Source organism: Chaetodon auriga, chromosome 2, assembly GCF_051107435.1.
Source record: "Chaetodon auriga isolate fChaAug3 chromosome 2, fChaAug3.hap1, whole genome shotgun sequence".
Classification (NCBI taxonomy): domain Eukaryota; kingdom Metazoa; phylum Chordata; class Actinopteri; order Chaetodontiformes; family Chaetodontidae; genus Chaetodon; species Chaetodon auriga.
This window is the reverse complement of record NC_135075.1, coordinates 24,195,375-24,217,009: the sequence shown is the minus strand read 5'-3', so window position 1 is coordinate 24,217,009 and position 21,635 is coordinate 24,195,375. Positions and strand designations below refer to the sequence as shown.

Here is a 21,635-nt window from a genome sequence, read left to right as displayed (position 1 = left end):
AAAAAATCCAATAAGCGCTTAGGAAAATGACAGGTATTGATTTTGCATATCGTGGATCCTGAGTAGCGCGGTCGTGCAGCAGTTCCCTGACGTGTGGACGCTCCTCTGTGTTTTCTCTTTGACCTCGGTGACTCACAAACCAGCCATGGCATCTTGACTGCTTGTGTACGTGTCGCAGTTTGACCTTTAGCAAATGGTAAAATTTGATCACTCGGTTATTTTTAGTTCATCTTCTTAAAGAGGAACCCAAGAAATTCAGGGAAGAGAATGAAGACACTGTATTGGATTTATTCAAATACGTGTAAAATTCAGAGGTACACGTGATCTGACTGGGTGAGTTAAAACACACTGCATGGAGCTAAAGACCACGGAGCTTCTTGTGAGGTAGCGAACAGGCAAACTTGAAGTCGTTTTTCATTGTATTCATGATGCTGATTTGTTGTACTAGATTACACAAACAGCTGTATTTTGGCTAGTTTGACGTGGAATTGTGTTTGCCACCAGTTGAGGTCACAGTGACCTTGACCTTTGACTGTCAAAATCTAATCAGTTCATCCTTGAGTCCATTCCCTCAAGGTGTTCCTCATGAGAATGGGACAGACAGACAGACGGATGTACAGATGGACGGACAGTCTGAAAGCATGATGCCTGCAGCCACAGAGGCATGAAAATGGAAGTGAGGGCAGGAAAATAATTCAGTACTGCCATGTTTTAACTTTCCAGTGAATTTATATTCATCTGAAATAATGATTCTATGCTAATTTTTATTAAAAAATAAAACATCAATAAATTAGTAATTTAAGTTTTTGTTTTACATGCTTACACTGTTTGCACTGAACATCAACCAGCCTTAATGGAAGAGGAATTAGCGCTTTCAGCCAGAAGCAGCACTGCTGGGCTTCAGAATATTAGCCCCCCTGTGTTATATGAGAGTTTATTAGGTACACCTAGCTGAAACTCATGCAGTCTAATACAACAGTCCAGCAAATAATCCTACATTCATGATGATTACAATGTTCAGTTTGCGTTGAAATTGTTTTAGAAAGGTGTCGATTCAAAGGTACGTTCATGTTGGACTTGAATCAATCTCAAAACAAATACTGAACATTATAGGATTTATTGCACGACTGCATGAGTTGTCATTCGGAGCACCTAATAAACTGCCAACTGAGTATATTATAATACAACCTCTGGAAAATCAGTTGAGAATTTGTGCCGAACGCTCCATAACGACTGCTCTCTGTATGAAGCCTGAGCACACGTGTCGGCTACCTCAGAGCAGTACTTGTACTTCTGATGTGGATTGCGTGCGTATTTCTACAGTTGGCTATGTTTTGACACTGTTGAACTTTACTACCACCTACTGGATTTTGAGATGTAGGGCCAAATGCATTATCTCGCAATGTTAGCGTCTCACTGCACGATATTTATTGTCACATCGCCCACTAAGATTTAACTCAACCGGCAACTTAAGTTGTGCATCCAGAACGGCTCTGCGTCTGAGAAACACGGTGCGTGACACCCTGAAACATCCAACTTTGTTCAGCATCCTCCTCTGATTTTCAGCTGGTCTCTCACCAAGAGAAACTTTGGTGGTTTCCCAGAAGATGATAAAAGTGAAAGAAGGTGGAACTCACTACAGAACGCGGCCTCTCACTATAAGAGCGCAGAGAAATACTACAGTCCTGTTCAACTCCTCTCCGCCTCCGGTCCGACTCAGTCAGGGGCAGGAGCATGTCCATGGAGCGACTGGTGTAGGGGTCCAACTGACTGAGGGGAGATGTGGTCTGGGACAGGAGGTCATGGAACTGCCACACACAAACACACACAGTCACACAAAAGAGCGCAAACACATAACAAACACACACAGCACTGATTAATGGTTTGACAGCACTGTCTACACGGGCTGGTTTCCCTGATCTACATCCAAGCTTAATCCTCCACAAAAGAGCCTCTTCCATGGAGATTCTCAGTTCTTTTTAGCCCAGTTTAATCTGCCTGGGAAATCAGCCCTGAGTATTTAACTGTTGTGAACATAATGATATTGAAGAATCTCATTCCAAAATTAGACATCCGCAGCTGAAAAAAAGAGGATCCATTTTCTCACAAAATGATGTTGGCATGGACATAAAGCTGGCCGTGCAGCGTTACTTCCATCTCTAGCTCAGTTTAGATCGTTTCTCAGTTAGAAAAATAACAGGGTGTAATTGTCTTTATTGAAATATTGAGTACTGTGACAACAAATGTGAACACATCTTAGATTAAAAAAAAACACAACATAATGTACCTTTTCTAGACACTGACACTGAATACGGGTTATATTGAGAACACATGTAGAACTACCCTGCTAATCGGGCATATCTGAGCGTACCTAAACTGTGAACCAAATTAGGGTTGACAGCATGTTTCTGCACCTCGACGGTTGAATTGTAGCACTAATAATCCTGCAGTCTTTCTCAGACTGTGCTGTCGAGCACACATCAAGACAGTGCCACCTAATACAGAGCAAGCGATGAAAACCTTACAATGTGCTGAACGTGAAGTGGATCAGTTTCTCCATCACCATCTTACCATGATTGGGGACAGACGACGGGACTTCGTCGGAGCCTCTTCGTAGGGTCTCTCTGCGAGAGAGGCAATGATCCTCTTCCTGTGGCCCAGGGCACTAATCTTAATAACCTAGACAGGCCAGCATCAGGCACAATATCAGGCAGACTTTCAAGTGCATTTTCACATCAGTATCTCACACACAAGAATTTATCTAGACCAAGCTAATAGAGACATATCCAAAATACACTGACACAGAGTTAGTGGCATGCACTCTTCACTGGCAGGCATCCACAGGCAAACAGAAATGACTCTCGTCAATAATTCAGCCTCAATCTGTTTTGCCGTAAGCTTAAAGTACAGCACTGTCTCCTTCCCGGGACACTCTATAATTCACAATCCATTTTTGGACATAGTGCTTAAGTAACACAGAAGAATTTGGCGATTTATGGGATAATAACAGGTAATATGCAAATAGCCAAGTGATTTTCATATAACTGTATTGCACGGATCCATTTCATTTGTCACATCTTAAAAATATGTTTTCAATTTACAGCATGTGAACACTGCGAGTTCACCTCAGACGTGTCTATCCACAGTATCACTGCCTCTTTAAACCTTTTATGAATGTAATACTTATCAGCTTGCGTGGCTAAAATCCTCAGAAGAGGAACCATAGGTTAATTTTATGTAGTCAAAACTCATTATCTTAATACTGTATATTTGCATAATTGGCTATTAACATTCATGCTCATCCAGTAAAGGTGGATGTCGAGTGATTAATGTTACATTTGCAATTACGTCGCTGGTACGAAATATTCCATAACAGGCTCATACGGTTCTTTGTCTGAAGGCTTCAATTATTTATTCAGTGAGAGTCAGAGGCAGAAGAGGCAACTGGTCTGTACTCTGGATCACTGGTGCAGTTTTCATTATTGTCATGTACAACATCCCAGTGAGGCCAGTGTGCATGAGGTGTGTGACATAAGAGAATATTTAAATAGTAATAAAGGGCCTGGGGATTATATGACAACGTAAAACAGCTCATACATCAAACTGATGGTTGATACTATTTGCTCTAAGATGCTGAAGAGGACGGAAATCTAATGTGCAAAGCCAGTTCTGCCAAGAGGCTCAGAGGCAGTTCTGCTACTCTGCACACTGAAAGTAATGTGCTCTGCTCTCACACCCATCTTTCTGTACTGCATCGCAGTCTGCTGGACACCATCCCTCACACACTGCATATACAGTATGTTTGGCTGCTGCCTTCCTGCTGCTGCCGCTACTGCAGCTGTTGCTGGTTTCTGCCATTTTGCCACCGCTGTCTTTGTGTCTGTTACAACACGCCACGCACAGACATGCAGTTGTAAGTGGAAAAAATACGATCACTGTGAACAAGCTCATCCACTCCCTTCTGTGACTGCTCACCAAACATATCAGATCATCTGTTTGGATTGCCTGGTTGGCCGTCATGACATAAGCATTGCCAGTGCACATGATTGGTTATTACTACTGCATCAAACTTACAATTTAACCTTGTAATGGCATCTGACAGGGAGAGCAACTATTAACATTATTAACATTGTATTTTGGCTAATTCAGCTGGATCGGCAGTCAAATAAAGTGCAAATAAATCCACTATGAAGGTCAGTAGAGCACATCAGAAGGATGTCTACAATTTCCTTTAACTCAGTGGTTTCCAATCATTTTGGCGTGTGACTCACAAACGAAACAATGGCTGCTTGCAATTCCTCATAACAGGCTGTGAAAGTTCAACCAAAGGTGGCTTTTTCCTTCTCAGGCTGATTCACATGAATCCTTTTTAGAAGACAGGCAAAATCAAACAATCCATGTTTCATATTTCATTTCACAATAAATGAGAGATTAGAGAAAAGTCATGAAAAAGTCATTTTGCAGCAGAGGATATGTTTTTTTTTTCCTTTCCTGTCCCGTTAATCATCTTGCAAACCCTCAGGTTTATCTTAGGACCCCATGGGGAAACCACTGCTGTAGTCTAACACACATGCACAAATCAACACCTGCACACACGTCGAACCAAAGTGTTACATGCATCTCTCTATAACCTCCACAGCTTTTATCCCGCATGAAATTAGCCCTCCTTTCTAATTGCAAATTAACATAAAGTGTTACACTATTTCCATAAAGATTAAACCAAATTATATACTTCATGTCATCAGTCACCATATTCCTCCTTAATTTACATTTTATCTGTTTGTTATCTACTAATTACTCAGTGATGTTTCTGCTATAGTTTTATGCAAATGCTTCCATCATTGAGCACTTCTCTGTCATTTCAGAATTGGGTTTTTAAGTGCTGCTTAACCTCCAATGCGATCCATAAAGCTTGTGGTTAAGGAGACCATTCAGTGAGAAGTGGTCCAGGATGTCTCAAGGCATGAGTCCATCAGCGCTCATGGGTAAACACACCCAACAATTTCCTGCTCCCTCATCATCTGAAAGAGGCCACAATCGGATGAAACTGTAAGAGATGCTTCCTTACATTGACAATCTCCAGCTCCCACAGGTTCTTAACACACTCCAGCGTGCGGTAGCCACTTGAAAGAAAGTTGGGCAGATATTCATGCAGGCCGAGGCCATCCAGCCAGGAGGCAAGAGATGTGCTGCCATCACAGCCCAGGGCTTTTACCTACAGCGAAGGGAAAGACACCAGTAAGGGAGCAAGTACTGTGAAGTCCTGTTCTGGGGAATGACTTAAAACAGAAATGTGCAGCTGATATCTTGTTTTCAGGTCATGGCTATAATTCTACCACATTAAAGATTTTCATCCATCCAAATTTTGGTAATTCTGTGACTTTTCATCTACAGTCACCATCAGATCAAAATTTTCATTTGCTAAATACTTTGGTTATGGCCAAATGTCTGCAAAAATAATGCCACTGTGCAGCCTGCGTCCGCATGCTAACAGCTAACCTAGGATGGTGAATTTGGTTAACTTGCTTAGCATTGTCAGTGAGTGCATATTAGCATGTTGCTGTTAGCATGGAGCTCAAAGCACTGCTCTGCCTGAGTTTAGCCTTACATAGCTACTAGCGTGGCTGTAGCTTAGCGTTGTTATCATCGACATTCACAGGCTTAGACACATCATTTTGTCTTGAATTAATGAATGGTTCCCATACTGTGCCTGACTTTTTTACTTACCACCCATGTGTAGCCATTACATATACAGTATAATAGTAATCAATCCTTAATATCCCATTCTCTAGTACAAAGGTACAAATTTTCTTTTAAAACAGCATTTCAGGTCACTACTTAAAATATAGCTGCCAATAAAATGTAACACCTAGTTATAAGGAAAATACCTTCATGTACTTACCTTCATGTAGTTTCAATTTTTTTTTTTCAATCTGCAGTTTTTATAGCAAGATTTCTACCTCAACTCTAATGAGCTACTGTTCAGGTAAACAATATGGCATTTGTGTTATGACGTTAGGTACCTTGGGCAAGCTACGTGCTGCATGGAGGATTTTCTTTCTGTGTCCTGGGTCAGTGATCCCTATGTCTCTGAGATCCTGGTCCTCCATCACGTTACTTCCCTACATGTGCACAAACGCAAGAGACACACGCAAATAAACACATTCACACACAGGCGCACACACACAACCATACTCATACACACATGCATGCAAACAATACACGCAAGCACACACACACATGCACAGAGACAATACACAATATGGACATACAATCATACAATACATGAAAATAAATAAGTAATCCATTATACTATATAATAGTGCAGTAATTTAAATGTCTGCCTTTAAAGACACACAGCCATAGAGTTTTTACTCATAAAAGACACTATACTGACATGACAAATGGCTTTATAAGAACAAAGGTCAATAAAAGTATCATGACTTGTTCTACACTGTAACTAACAGAGCAAAACTGTAGCTGCACAAACACATACTGGCTTATAACATACACACATGTACACACACGCAGAGTATGCACATCTCTGACACAAGCCGTAACAGCAGAGTGGGAGGACAATGAAGTCAAATAAATTGTGCATGCCAAGAGTAATCAATCTGATCTGGTGCGACTCAGAGGGAACAAAGCCTTCATAACTGCAGCAGCATCTACGGGGTCTCTTTGCTGTTGTGTTTCATTGAGGGAAACTAAACAGTCCAAGAGGGTATTAGACTACACTTTCACTACAGTTTGTAACAGTTCCTTAATTTAGGACATAGAAACAATGAACAATAATTGTTTTCCACCTCCTGAAATCTTGACTGACAAGCAGATTCTTGTCTATTTCATGTAGCTGTTCATATTTGCAGCTCCAGCTGCTTTGTCATCTTATTCCGGTTTATAGGCAGGAGTAAAGACACAAGGAGAACCTTGAAAATGTGGAGCTAAGCGTTTTTCCCCTGTGGACTGCTGCAGATTGATTCTTCCTGGCCAAGAATGTTAAAATGTTCTGTAGTCTTTAGTCAATCTGTTCTTACTGGATTGGATTCAGAGCACAATGCAGCAGTATTCACAGGCCTGTATCAGGGTGCAGTTTAGAGATTACTCACTGATCGCTAGAATAAAGGTCAAAATGAAGCGGGGTCTGATGTAAGGGAGGCCAAAAATAGATTCTCCACTTTTATTAACACAGTTTGAAGTTTGATGATGCCTCGGGAGACTCGGTAAACTTATTATTTCATGCTGCATTTGAAACATGTGACGGGAATGTATGGTTCAGTTCTTACATAGCTTATGAGCTATGGTAGTCTGATTTAATCTGATACGACTTGCAGATGTAGCCATGGTAGAAGTCCTTCATCTCACTAAATTCACTCAGTTAATGCAACAGTGAATTAGAAGTGCTCTATTGCTATGCACCACAGAGGAATTGTTTAGATAAATCTAATTTTGTTAGTTTTTCAAATGTCAGCAAGCGGAGCAAGAATCTGGCAAAGAAAGACTTAATATATGTGCTACAATATGTATGTTCAGTTCTACGTTACGACATTTGAGAAAGAGGGGGCTGCAGAGTCTGATGCAATATTAATGCAGGAAAGATGCAACGTAAATGCATGATGGGTAACTTGGTGTTTGAAGATGTTTCACAGCAGAGAATTTGCCTCACTGCCACATTATTTTGGACATCAGAGCAAAAAACGTTAAAAAAAAAAACTATATAAAAAAATAAATAAATGATGTGGAATTTTTTGACTGACAATTAATCCCCCAAACAAATTCTGACGTTCAAGTTGAGTTAGATTGATCACATCTGAAGCAAGTCTGGCAGAATCTAAAAGGGCACAATATTAAACATTCACAATGTCTGCCTGACTACTCTGACCTTTCCCTTGTTTGCAACCTCCACATCCTTGTAAATATCCATGGGTAATTTGCCTTGTGAAGCTAATGATTTATCTCCTTGATGCATCAAGTTCAGCAGACACATTACTCGTGGCATTAAAATGAACATCAGAATGACTAATGACCCACAGTCCTCATCACATTATATTCTGGAAATCTTGATCATCATGGAATCTTCCAACTCAACAAGACAAGGAGGATGCTTTGTTTTCTTTTTAATTACTGTCTAGATATCTGTACACTATTGTTGGGCAACATACTGATATATACCAGGGGTGGGGAACCTCTGGCCTCTGGGCTGTACATGACCGTTCGATCCGGCCCGCAAGGCAATTCATAAATACAAAAACGCAATTACTTTTTTCAGCAATAAAAGACAATGGGTAGACTAACAGATTCTTCCATTTGGTCTCTGAATGCAACACGCATGAAGTATTGATATCACATCAATGCATCATGGCGACTGTCAACAGATGAAGGAAAACCTGACGTGGAAACTCAGTGATAGCAAGTGTCTGGCCTTGATGGTGGACATTACCAAGCCCCAGCAGCTTCTCAGATCTCTGCTTTCAAATGTGAAATCTGAAGCAAAATTAAAGCTGTGGCAAGTGCAGCTGGATATCAGGTGTGTATTTTCCTGTTCTGCAAGAACAAAAGCCTCTTGTGACATCTGAAAATGCTGGTGAGTATGAAAACTCGGCATTTGCTGAGAGGTTTCAGAATGTGAAAAGTAAACAAAATGAACTGAACACATTTGCTTTGCCATTTAATGTGGAACAAGCTGATACGCCTGACAACCTACAAATCCCTGAGCTGCAAAGCAACAATCTGCTACTGAGAGCAGCTTTGTTAAAAACTGACTCTTGTAAAGATTTAGTCCCACTCAAAACCTGGAATACCAGCTGTGAGTAGCATCATCATCATCATCATCATCATCATCACTATCATCTGACGCCTCGCCAAAGAGAAGCAGTTCCAGCATCGCAGAGGTTAGTGTGATATGTGTTCAATAATTTAGCATGGCCCTCGAAGGATGTTATAAAAACTGACATGGCCCTTGACAGGAAAAAATGTTCCCCATCCCTGACATAGACCATGAGAAAAATAACATTTTTTTTTCAGCCAGTAAAGATTTTGCAACACTTCCATACTTTGTTGAATTCTATTTCCTATCTAGTATCGCCACTCATGTCAAGTCACCTCAGTTTCCTTACAAATAAAGGCATAAAATAATAGAAAAACTGATCCTTTTAATTTGTATTTTCAAGACACTTGAAAATAAACTTGTCTCTGATGGACAAACTATGTACTTAAGACACTGTTTCTAAATGACCTCAACCATATTTCTGTACTTTAATGTTCTATTACTTACTGCCAGCTGAAATACACAAAACCAATATATCTGCAATAAGCTAACAGGGGATTTATTGCTCTAGCTGCTCTATCCTTGTCGCACATTCCTACTGCATTCCTTTTACTATGACTATACACCAATCAGCCACACCATTAAAACCACTAACAGCTGAAATGGATAACATTCATCATCTCATGACAATGTAACGTTCTGCTGGGACACCTTGGATCCTCACATTCATATGGATGTTACTCTGACATGCACCACCCACCTAAACACTGTTTCAGATCAAGCATACTGCTTCATGAAAATGGTATTCCCTGATGGCAGCGGCCTCTCATAATGTGCAGGAAAGGTTTGAGGAAGATGAGAAACTGTTCAAGATATTGACTTGGCCTCAAAGTTACCTAGATCTCAATCCAAAGGAGCATCTCTGGTATGAGCTAGAACAAGCCTGATCCATGGAGGCCCCACGTTGCAACTTACAGAATTTTGAGGATCTGCTGTTAACGCCTTGGTGCCAGGACACCTTAGGAGGTTTTGTGTGTATATTCCTCTAGGGGTCAGAGTTATTTTGGCAGCACAAGGGGGACCTACACAGTATTAGGCGGGTAGTTTTACTGTTGTGGCTGATCGGTGTGTATTAGGACTACACAGGGTACCCCTTCAGGCTTGTTTTCACCTCATGAACAGGTACAAATCTGAGCCTAAAAGCTTGTATCTGCACAGCACCTCATAGTAGGAGTGAGCTCATGTTCATAAGAACTCTAATTATGTTGCGATCTCAGGCCTTACCAGGAAGAAAAACAGATCAGAGAGCAGCAGTCCTCAACTGGAGCACTTTGTGAATACAACCACTTTTCCTCTGAGCCTACTGGTCTCACTTAACTGAGCTCAGCTGTGACAAACTGATGTAACATATAGCCCATAGTGCTAATGCAGCTCTGTGGTCTGAGAAATGTCTGCGTATACCCTTTGGGCCTAGTTATTTACAGTGTACAGCCATGTTTTTCAGAGTAACATGACCAGGGGATTGAAAACATAATGGCGTTTTCTCCAATCATTGCCGAATGCTATATCAAGTTTCCTTGCAATGTTCTTTACGGCGAAACACGATAACGCTTTTAGTTCGATTGTGGACGTCCTTTGAGCTGTAGTTAAATGAATTTATCAATATGTAATCTGACGGAGGCGTTTAAAAAATGCAGAGCACTCATCCAAAATGTGTCAACGCTGTGCAGAAACACTTATCTGTTTTTAAAACCATCATAGTAGAGAAATTCATGTGGTATTTAATCATTTACTCACTAGTGAAATAATAAATTTGTAACCAAAACAAATGTCTGCATGCAAACATGTAGAATTTAAATCTAAAAGCCGGGAGTGTATAGTTTATAAATACAGCATTAGAGCATGCTGCTTCCGTTTAATCATACACTGTGCAATTACTGCAAGACTGTCTCATAAGCACCACAAGCAGAGCGTAATAGGTGGAGGATTTAGTGAGATTTGGCAAGCAACCATGCAAAGTGTATTTAGAATAAACTATGGTGTGTTTAGATTGTTTGTACAGGTTCATCTACACGGGGGTCAAGTCCAGTGACTGTAAATCAGAAGATTCAATATAGGTGGGAAGAGCTGGCTTTAGAATTGTACAGTAAATAAGATAGCATGATTTGGAATGCTGGGAAAAAGTTAATGGGTTTTGGTTGTCATTTATCTTGCCACTGGTGACAGACCGTATTACTGAAAGGGATTCAGTGTGGGGCCATAAATCTTAGCAGGGTCATGCATTGCACCGAGGTGAAGAGGAGTTACGAAAGGGAGAGGGGAAAGGGGGAAGGAAGAGAGAGGGGAAAGGGGTGAGTGTGAAAGAAAAAAGAAGGGGGGGGGGGGGTGAGTGGAGTTACTGAGACAAGCAGAGGGTGAGAGAGCAGAGTGGTGACATAAAAAGACAAATGCAGCTAGGTTGACACAGGGAGAGACAGAGTGATGTAAAGTGGAACCGACCCCTGAGATGACGTGCTGCAGGTGACTCACCATGAATCGTAGGTCGTCGAAGCCGTTGAGCAGGAACTTGCTCTCGTACTGCGGCAGCCCCACGTGCTCCAGCCACTCTCCCACCGGCTGGTCCAGGGCTTTACCACAGGCCCCATCTGCCGAGAGAGGGAAGCGCTTCAGCAGGGAGAAGCCGTTCAGCCGGTAGCAGCGGCACTCAGAGGACGACACATGGCATTGCCACATCATCCTCGGCCAGCAGAGGCAGAGCCGAGTGCAGCAGCACCAGGCGGGGTGGGGGGGAGACAGGGTCCAGGCCGGGGGTGAGGGGCTCCCAAGGTAAAGGCGGGGGCCCAGCTAACTCAAACACAGAAGGAGGGTAGGAAGTGCTGCAGGCCCAGCTCAAGCCCTGCAGGGAACTGACTAGGCTAATATACACCCACTGGTGTTAGTGTGACTGACTGGAAATGTCAGGCGAGGGTGGAGGTAGTGCAGGGAAGGAAGCCCATCTGAAGCTCGGTATGGTTAGTTATGTTGGAATGAGCCACTACGGCGTCTTCCAACAAACAGGGATCACTAAACATTCCTTTCGTGAGCAGATGAGCGAGTGTAAAAATAAGTGTCTAGCTAGTCCAAGAACATAACAACACTGAACACGTCAAGAGACTAAATAATATACAGGCTGAGGAAAAATGCAAATATTTAGCACTAAATCAGACATTTTCATACATCACACATTATTTACTCGGCTAAAACTATTCGAGTATTTTTTTTTTTTTTCCTTAAATCAGCAATAACTCCATCACGGTGTAACACAGAAATATTCGGTTCCCCCAAAATAAATTTGTCAGGGTTTTCACCACATACTTGTAAAGCTCTGGCTGAGTCCCATGGCTTCATTGGTCAACCTCTTTGAGAGCTAGGACACGGCTCATACAATGAAGGTAGCAGCATTCTAAAGTACTGTTGAGGTACTCATGTTATTTTTGATCAAGGAATACACATTTGCTTAAATAATTTTTCGTCCTTACTCCAGAGCCACAAGGAGTACGGTCAGGTAGACATATTGTAAATCCTACATCAAAAAAAGAAATGTTGGCTTAGGATTTCCACAGTGTGCTGATTCCAAACTCCTCAATTCATAATCAAATCCAAGTATAGATTCCTTGATAAAGCTCCAGGTAAGCTGTCTGCCAGTGGAAAAAGGCTCAGTGTCCTTGGTGGTGCCAGTGTTCCCTGTGCTGCCCAGCATTCACACTCTTCAGCAGGCTGCTGGCTGTGCGGCTCCGCCAGAGAACGTGCTTCTCATCTCTCAAAACAGTAAATCCAGGTTCAGATCCTACAGACGGCAGGTGAGCCTTTTGACTCACAAGCGAGGATCACTGCAGGACCACAGTGCAGGTTAAGCTAGCTCCTTCCCGAGGCAGGCGCCCCCCACTCCCGCCCCAGCCCACCTGGTTCTTCTCCTCGCTGGGTACAGCTAGCAGCCTCGGTGCTCAGGGCAGAGGTTTGCTGCATCCCCTGCCTGTCTGAGACATGCAGGCAGCGCAGATGCAGTCACAGCAGCTGCTCCTGGCTCACACGCGCTACCCCTCACTGCTCACAGGGCATAACGTCCTGACGCCGGCTACTTCTACACAGGAGATCACAGATCTGCCTCAACCTCAGCCACTGCTGCCACGTCCTTCCAGCATCCACGACAGGCAACAGACTCAGTGATCATCCCCCCTTCTCATCCGAGCAAATCCCTCAAGCTCTTCTTTTTAACTCCCCCCCTCCTCGCTCTCGTCTCTCTCTGTTTTCTTTCTCTTGCTCTCGGTCTCATAGCCCCATTCCCACACTGTGTGATCGCACTGCAGGGCTGCCGTATGCTGCCTGATGAAGTGGGGTGCTGCTCCACGTAACCACCTCTCTCTCCCTCACTCTCCCACTATATCAATTCCCCTCCCTCTGCCTCCCTCTCCCTTTCTGGCTTGCACTCTCCCTCACTCTGTCTCGCTCCCTGCCTCCCGTTCTCAAACACACAGACAGATGCAAAGACACACACACACACACACACACGCACACACACACACACACACACACACTTTCTCTCTCCTTATCGTCTCTCTACCCCTTTCCCCTTCTGTCTTGCCCCCCTTTCTTTCTTATACAATTGCACACATATTCGCTCTTCTCTGTCTGTCTCTCTCTAACCTTACCCCACCTCACCTCCTCTCTCTCTCTCTCTCTCCCCACTGCACTGATTAGAATTGCACAGAGGCACTCTGATCTTGCCAGTGCAGAAAGGACACCACCATCAGAGGCAAGGAACAAGCACTGAGAGCCTAAAATCACAGTCCGCTCTGCAAAGAATGACGAGAACGTAAAAGGATGACAGAGAGTCGATCCTCCTCTGCAGGGGCAACGCCAATTTTTTAGGCTAACATGGGATATTGAAACAAAGAGCTTGCTCAAGCCCCTGCTTATTAGCAGATGGCTTTAATTCATTTACATCTTACTTTGATGATAGGACAAGGGGGGGCAGCATTGATTCAAGTCGGCAGAAGTCTCTAATGCACTTGTACAGGAGAGGGAGAATGGGAGGAGAGGAGAGGAGAGGAGAGGAGAAGAAACACACTTCAAGTCCTGTCTCTTCTCCATCTCACCCAGTCATACAGCATGACAGAAAAGAAGCAAATTCCATTATGTGCTTCCAGATGCTCATGTCACATCATCCATTTTTAGTGTACAACAGAGGCTACTTACAGGGGAAAGCCTGGATAAACAAGTGAGATGATATAAAATTTAGATAGATTTGGGGTAAAAAAAAAAAGGCTCGACTTTGAAAGAACTGCCACGGTGTACGCAGGGAGTGGTAGACTTTAGCACCCACCTTTGCAGGGCTGTTCAGTGCGTCCATCATTGGTGTTATCTGGGTATGGCTGCAGGCAGAATGTAATTATGCAGGCTTTCAAGCTGCTTGCAATCACCTCACACATTCCCAGATGGGTAGTCAGCCAGTCAGTAAGGAAGTCAGGGCAAGTAGAGGCAGTGCCAACAGAGGGAGGCAAAGTGAAGGGCTATTGATTGAACCTCCTCCGTAATTGACCGCCTGTACCCCTGTTACTCTGGCGTTAACGATCAGGTAAAAGGCCAAGTCTGGTCTCCGTGACCCGTCAGTCATCCACAAGGACCAGTGCTCATCATTTGTTATCAGGAGGAAGAAGCTGCTGTCAGATTTGCACTGACTGGGGAGAAAAATGATGGAAGGAGAGAGTGAGAGAGACAGAGACAGGGAGAGAGAATGAGTAGGAGACAGATAAGAGACAGAGAAAGACTAATAAAGGGGGAGGCGATGAAACATATGGGCGAGATAAGATGGTAATAGGAAGTAAGAAGGATTGAAGTGGACTAATTATGATTCACTACAAGCTCCCACAACTCCTCCTCCTTCTTTACGCTTTCCACATGAGTTTCATACCAAAGTCAGCTCTTACACCACAATATCCAGACAAAGACTGTTAAAAATACCAGCCACCCCATCCAATTACTTCCATTCATTTGGGACAGTAACACCTCCCACAGTAGTAGGACCTAATTACTGACTGACAGAGTATCCAGTGCTCCTCCGTGGGGGGGAACTGGGTCACTGTCTTATCCCCCGTTAAACAGGGCAAGCTGTCAAATCTATCCAAGCCTGTTTCTGTACTGTTTGCTAGGTCTAGACTTGGCTCCGAGGAGCGCCCAGAAAGACCTATTTACAGCAGAGGAGGTAGAGGTTGTGCCTAGATAAAGCCGTGCCTCTTTATCAGAGCAGGAGAAAAGCACTAGCTCCTTGTCAACACACCCAAGCAGTGGAGAAAATGAGCCGCAAAGCTGAATTAATTCAGGGAAACTGAAGGCGGACTCTTTTCCTTTGAACGTCAGAGTGTGCCTGTACACAAACCGAGCCGATGCCTCCTGTGTGCTGTTAGCTGAGCTCTCTCTCCACTCCCTCTCTCTTTTTAAGCTCATTTACTCAGTGCTCTCTTAGCACACAATCGTGATGCGCACACAACAGCCTCATCCTTCAGCGTGCAGGTTGGCACAAAATTGCAGGGCTGCTTTTTTTCGTAGCCACAAAAATCTGATGTTCAGAAATCTGCCTCCTGAGGATGAACTGGCCATCCTTGGCTCCTGGTATGAGAGGGGCAGTACACAAGCAAAAGGTGATATCCAGTACTGTCACAACAGAAAGATAAAGGTGGAATGAAGAGTGACAATTCAGGTTTCCATCGTCGTGCAGTCCCCCTTATCTCCTCCGCTCTTCTTTCTCCCCTCCTCTCCCCTTCTCTCTCTCCCTCCCTCCCTCTCCTGGTGATGAGTCTGAAGGGTACCTGTTTGTTCCCTTTCATTACATTGACCTCTTTACTAAGCGACACATACAAAAACGACGAAAAATATCGTCAACCTCCAGAACTCCGATTAAAATCGGAGCAGCGACTACATGACTCAGCTGAATCTGGGACACTTTCAGCATGCTGTTCTTCAAGCAAGGCCTATAAATAGCACACACCTATATACAAAGAAAAAAAAAACAAACAAACAACATATTTCCTCTTATGTAATGTAAAATAACCCCAGGTCTAAATTGTTAGGGAAGCAATTAATCTAAGAATGCTTGGGTGTGTGGGAAGTCATGTTACAATTAAAACCATAAATTCACACTGCGATGGAAGCCAGCTATGCTTCAGGACTGCTTTGCGAATATTAACGTCCTTTTTTTGGTCTAAAATAATATTAACCAATGTTAATATTCATTTACTTTCACAATATGGGTTTTAATTATCTGCAGGCTAAAAGAAATTAACCTTCTTCACACCTCTCATCTACACCTTCATGACTAAAAGGAAAACGTAGGCAGACGAGAAGAGATTTGATTAAATGAGTAGATGTCCTTAACATTTTATACACTCAGCATTTAGCTTAATGGGTTGCACTCTTCAAACGTTTACTTTTTTCCCATTACAAGCATTGCCATTCTAACTGCACAGATGTACACGCTCAGCCTTGACAGGAAGAAGTGATGTACAATGCAATATAATTGGACACGCTGACACACACACGGATAAATGCAGGTCTTAATTCTCTTAACTCCAATGCAATCTTATTTCTATTTTTCTGCATCCTTACTTTATATCTTTTTCTCACACCACACATTTTCTGTTTCTGCTCTGCCTTCCAGCTTGGTTGTTGTCACACCTCGCTGTGGTCAGCAGATTGTTAATCCATGACACATACTGAGCATAACTAATGAATATTCTATCTTAATAAATCTGCTGAGACTTTCAAAAGGCCGTCGTGTGCAGACCCAGAGAGGCTGTTACACAATACTGTATGATGAAACCACCTTATGGCAGAGTGTCTAATGGAGGTAGGTTTACACTGTATCAACGCGGGAGTGTTATCTAAACAAACTGAGCTCGTGCCAGCTGGCTTCATCCCTCCGCACTGCCCGAAGGACACTTGATGAAGCGTACTATCAATTCAAGCCCTACTGAGGTATACAGTAACTCTAGAAAAAAATAAACATGACAGTGAGGGGAATTTAGAAGTAGATTTCCCATGAAGTGGAAACCTTGTGTGTAACAAATAACAATGAGGTACCAAACAAATGTCAGCTTCAGTCTCTGTGACTGACAGGAAAACTGTCCTCCATCTTCTCCGAAGCCGTGTTTGAATGCTGAAAAGCAGCTCTCAGAGGAGCAGCTCACCAATGTAAACAGGCTGTGAAAAGTTTGATAGCTGCTCACATTACATACAATCATCAATCAACTTTCATCAATGCAGCACCAAGGGAATTTAAGGGCTTTATAAATGGCTAATGATAAGACTCCACACCCAGTTGTCATTTTGTGTTACCCAACCAATCGATTACACGCCCTTGTCATGTCTCCAAAAAAGAGTAATCACTCCATTCTACAGGAAATAAAAATGCTATCGTGATGGAAACAGTTGGTGGTGAAGCATTACCTGAGCTCGGTGTGGGCTGTTTCTTTTTGGACGTTTCAATGCCTGCTCCAATCAAGTTCATGATCTTCTCAATCTGTTAGAGATGACACGACACACAAGAAAATAATCACCTTCATGTTTGCAGCAACTACTAATGAGCAGCAATACAGAACAGTGCAGAGACCGTGTTGAAATTCTTTCATGCATTTGGTCTAACCCTCCACCACCACACCATAGCCAAACCAATTACAAAACAAGAACACTGAAGGAGTGGTACTGGGTGAGGAGATAGGACAGAGAGTTGCTGCTGCTGGGAGTATTGGGAAGCAGGCGGGCTGCTTTGCAATGATGGATTACAAGCAACAGTCCAACGTGTACAGCAATTCAAAGACTAACCCACCACTCAGCAAAAAAACAGCGGGGTTAGAAGGTGAATTATAATCTAGGAGCTTTTGAAACTCCAGATTATTGAGGCCTATAGGCAGCCCTGTGACCAAGTCCAAGCTGCACAAGCTCGCCCTCCAAAGATTCAGATCTGCTGCTGACTGTTTTTATTGAGTATTTGATTGCCCTTTCAGACCTGTATTATTTAAGCTTCACAGCATAAGGCAACAGCTTACTGCAAGGTTAAGTGAGCACAATGCTGCATGCAGGAGATTACAGAGCAACAGAGCAGAGAAGAGTTGTTTAGGGGCTTAGAGCCAAAACTGTCTATTTAAGTAGTCTCCGACTTTTCATGAGAGACAAAACACATTTCCAGGTTGTTTGCTTTTGTTTATTTTGCTCGATAGCTGAACAGTAACTCCAGTTTCAACGACGTGCTTTGGTGCTCGATGTAGTATCTCATCGAGTGCCGTTTAAAGTAGGACAAGCAGTGAACATTGTTAATCTTTTCTTCTATCCAGAGCCACAGTTTATTATAGCAAGAGTCCGATTTTTTGGCTTTCTTGCCAAATTAGATCTGTCCATTAAATGTGAAGCAACAGCTGATTAGCATAGCTTAGCATAGACTCAGAACAGCGAGAGACAGCTAGCCTGGCTCTGTCCAAAGGTTACAGAGACTAACTACCTGCAACTCTAAAGCTCACACAACACTTCATATATGTAACTAATTTGTTTAATACAGACAAAAATCAATTTATGCTTTTATGGAGGGTTAGGCTGGTTTCCTGTGTCCTGCCATAAAACTGTCCTACACACAACGCCCATGTAAACGCCCATAGGCTTTCTGGTGCACTAAACTTGACAGCTTCTTCAGACTGACAGACAAGACAGTGGTAGCAATGTTCTCATCTCGCTCTCAACAACGAAATTAATAAGAATAGCTCCTAAAATGACCAACTATTCCCTTAAACGCAACAGCATGAAAACTGAATAAGATGGGACCATTTACAGGTGGTGTGAGATACGTTGTCCTCTGTCCATTCTTATCAAACATTCAAATACAAGAATTGTATTTCACTGATTTCATTCAGCTCAGTTGGAATAGACATTTCAAGTATCCAGTGTCATATTCCTTACATATAAATATACACACAAGTATATTTATGAGCCAGCTAAAGCAAATAGTCTGGGCCTTATCATATGCACTGCATATTTGAATAATAATCAATCATCGCTGGGTAAGTGTAAGCAATTTGTCTACAGCACACCACACTACTTGCTGACACTTCATGCTTCAAGGACAACAGGAGCTCATGCACAGAACAAATGTACCATTCATCTCATTATAAAGAGAACAGACCATACATATTAAAAGCATTCAATATTATTTAGCTATTGTATCTCCAAGCACATGTTTTGACAGTTTAAAACGAGGCAATTAGCATGCTGAGGTCACCTAAAATTTTATGTGCAAACTAGTGCAAATCAGGCTGGGAACTAAATTTAGAATCACTAGAGTCGTCTATTCACAATCAGCAATGAAGATTTTTGCAAGCCTGAAAAGCTGATTCTGCTTTCACTAGTGACACCAGAGACACAGCCAGGCTTATTTGATGTAATATTTAGTGTTTGAAAAAGCCCTATGCACTCCGCTAGTGGCATCAACACTGTGGAAAAGCCTTGATTCATTTGGAAGTCAGGCACGTGGGACGAATGGCATATGCCTCCAGCAATACAGACCTCACATTACTCTTTGAATTAACCCAGTTACATTCTATATCACACACACACACACACACACACACACACACACACACACACACCAGGACTGCATTACATCCAAGCTTAAGTGCACCTTTAAAACCTGTCACCAAAATGCAGCTTCTAAGGAAACCAGTGTCATCATAGTTAAAGTGCTGAAATATTTCATACCATCATGCACATACAGCCTCATCCACTGTATAAATAGCTGGATGTTTGGCCCTGGGTTAGCAGAGAAATATAGTGAATATCCTGTATTTTTGTTATTCAAACGAAAAAGCTGTTGGCAAATGTATCACCCATATATTACACATATTTTTCATGAATAAAGTTGCCATGGGAGCACCGGTGAACCGGTCCATTAATATTTCCACCCATCAATCACAATTAGTCGATCACAGGGCTGACACATGGAGACAGACAACCATTCGTGCCAACATTCACACCTACAGCAATTAAGAGTTCATTAACCTAACCTGTGGGAGGAACCGGGACACCCAGAAACACCTCTCTGTACGATGCAATACAGTTCAACAGCACCACAAACTACATCCTCCTAAATGAGTCAATGCATTTACATGGAATACAGTATTTGAGTGTAACTGAGCTGTCATTTTTGGACAAGTATTGAAATGAGAAAGGTCCACTTACTCTCAGTAGGAATACATCTGACACAAAGAGCACTGTCAGGTGAATTTCTAGGAGCAGGGTGGAAATAATCAGAAGATCTATTCCCACAGAAATGTAATTGATAGTGCAGTTATGAAGCTCACGGGGCTCTGAGTGGACTGTGTCATTAAATCAGCGGCGCAACTCTGAGTGATAGCACTACATCCTGAAGTGATTTTCATGTTAATACAGCTTGATCTGCCCTCCAATTCCTGCACACACTGCAAAAATTATCCCTTTCATGTCACCTTTTCATGCTCGAGCTTTGCAGTGGAACAGATGTGACAGTAAGGTGAAATAATTTAGCATTTTTCCATTACAAGTCAAGTGGTTGAGAGACTTTATGGGATAGATCAATGTCTGCATTGCCTCTAAGAAAACAAGTAAAATTCTTCATTTAAATAAATGACCAAAGCAAATATTAAGATAGAGATTTCTTTGAGTGCAGTCTCCACTTCCACCTCCATTTGCACCAGAGGAGAGATCCAGTCCAGCAGCTTTATGTTCTCTGTTTCATCCAGAAGCCTGAAACCAGCTCTTATGAAGATTTAATTCAAGAGATTATAGAGCACAAGCCCTTGGTGGTCAGATAATTTGACTCAAGGGGGCATAAACCCTTAGCAGGACTTGCACAAAACTGTGGTAAAAGACTGGTGTAATAATCTAAGAGAGTATTTACCAAAAGTCTGTCGGCCGAGTGGAGCTCCGAGCTGAAAAACCTAAAAGCACACTTTCTGGGTTCACACTTTGTAGTGAAACTAGATGGACTACAAAGTCGGGCACAACTTAATTGCTGCTGATGTTGGGGTTATGATTTTGATTGGACCCAAAAGGACTCAAGAAAGATGAGCAACATAGGCTGCATTCTTTTTAGGCAAAGTAGAACAGACTGCTGACTTGAATAAGCCTGTGCTCGTTACTTGTAAGTGGGCTCCATATTGACCAGGAGTCAGCCAGTTTCTTCCTGAGTCAGTCAGCCTCAGCGAGCTCCTCCTTATTATACCTACACTCATTATCTGCATCTCTGCCCCTGAAAAATATACAGTATATTTAAGTGGCACTGTCCCATAAGGGAAAAGCTAGAATCCTGAAATACTAAAGTAAACCAGGAAATTTAATATTTTAATGTAATTAACTGGAAATATTCCTGACTGGAGCAAAAAAGGTGGCACAAATCAGAGAACAGTGAGTGTTTTCTATGGACCTGAGTCTATATTGGACCCACTCATACATGATTCCATCCCGGCTTTCAGTTAAACAGTCATGGGAAACCTGTTTTATTTAGTAGTTTGGCCTTGCAGACAGATTGGTATCTGTGTATATACGATCTGAGAAGTAACGAGAATGTACAGCACAGAAATGCTGTCAAAGGTATGTCGGCGGCAGGGTTGGGCGGTATGACCGTATACACGCTTTGCAATGCTAAAAATGGCTCCACCAGTAGAGATTTGCCAATACGGTTTCCACCACGGGAGCTATCCCCTCAGCCATATTTACAACTCATTCACAGCATATGCACTGCTGCCCTGCTACACAGCGAGCGAGTGGGCGTGTTGATGACACTGCACAGAGCGTAGCTGCTTCATACTCTTCT

At 42.6% G+C, this 21,635-nt stretch overlaps 1 protein-coding gene across 3 annotated transcripts in view; it reads right to left on the bottom strand.

The window, feature by feature from the left end:
• The window catches only part of anks1ab (ankyrin repeat and sterile alpha motif domain containing 1Ab), a 39,222-nt gene that overhangs the window by 8,772 nt on the left and 8,815 nt on the right, over window positions 1-21,635 (bottom strand). The window contains exons 3-8 of one of the 3 annotated variants that reach the window (XM_076742201.1): window positions 17,249-17,321; window positions 11,297-11,412; window positions 6,024-6,122; window positions 5,069-5,215; window positions 2,572-2,679; window positions 1,638-1,808 (exon numbers count right to left, since the gene is read on the bottom strand). In XM_076742201.1, the coding sequence (XP_076598316.1) occupies window positions 1,638-1,808; window positions 2,572-2,679; window positions 5,069-5,215; window positions 6,024-6,122; window positions 11,297-11,412; window positions 17,249-17,321 (714 nt within the window). Of the gene's footprint in view, window positions 1-1,637; window positions 1,809-2,571; window positions 2,680-5,068; window positions 5,216-6,023; window positions 6,123-11,296; window positions 13,150-17,248; window positions 17,322-21,635 lie in introns of those variants that run through there. The other 2 variants (XM_076742203.1, XM_076742204.1) reach the window with 2 other exon arrangements.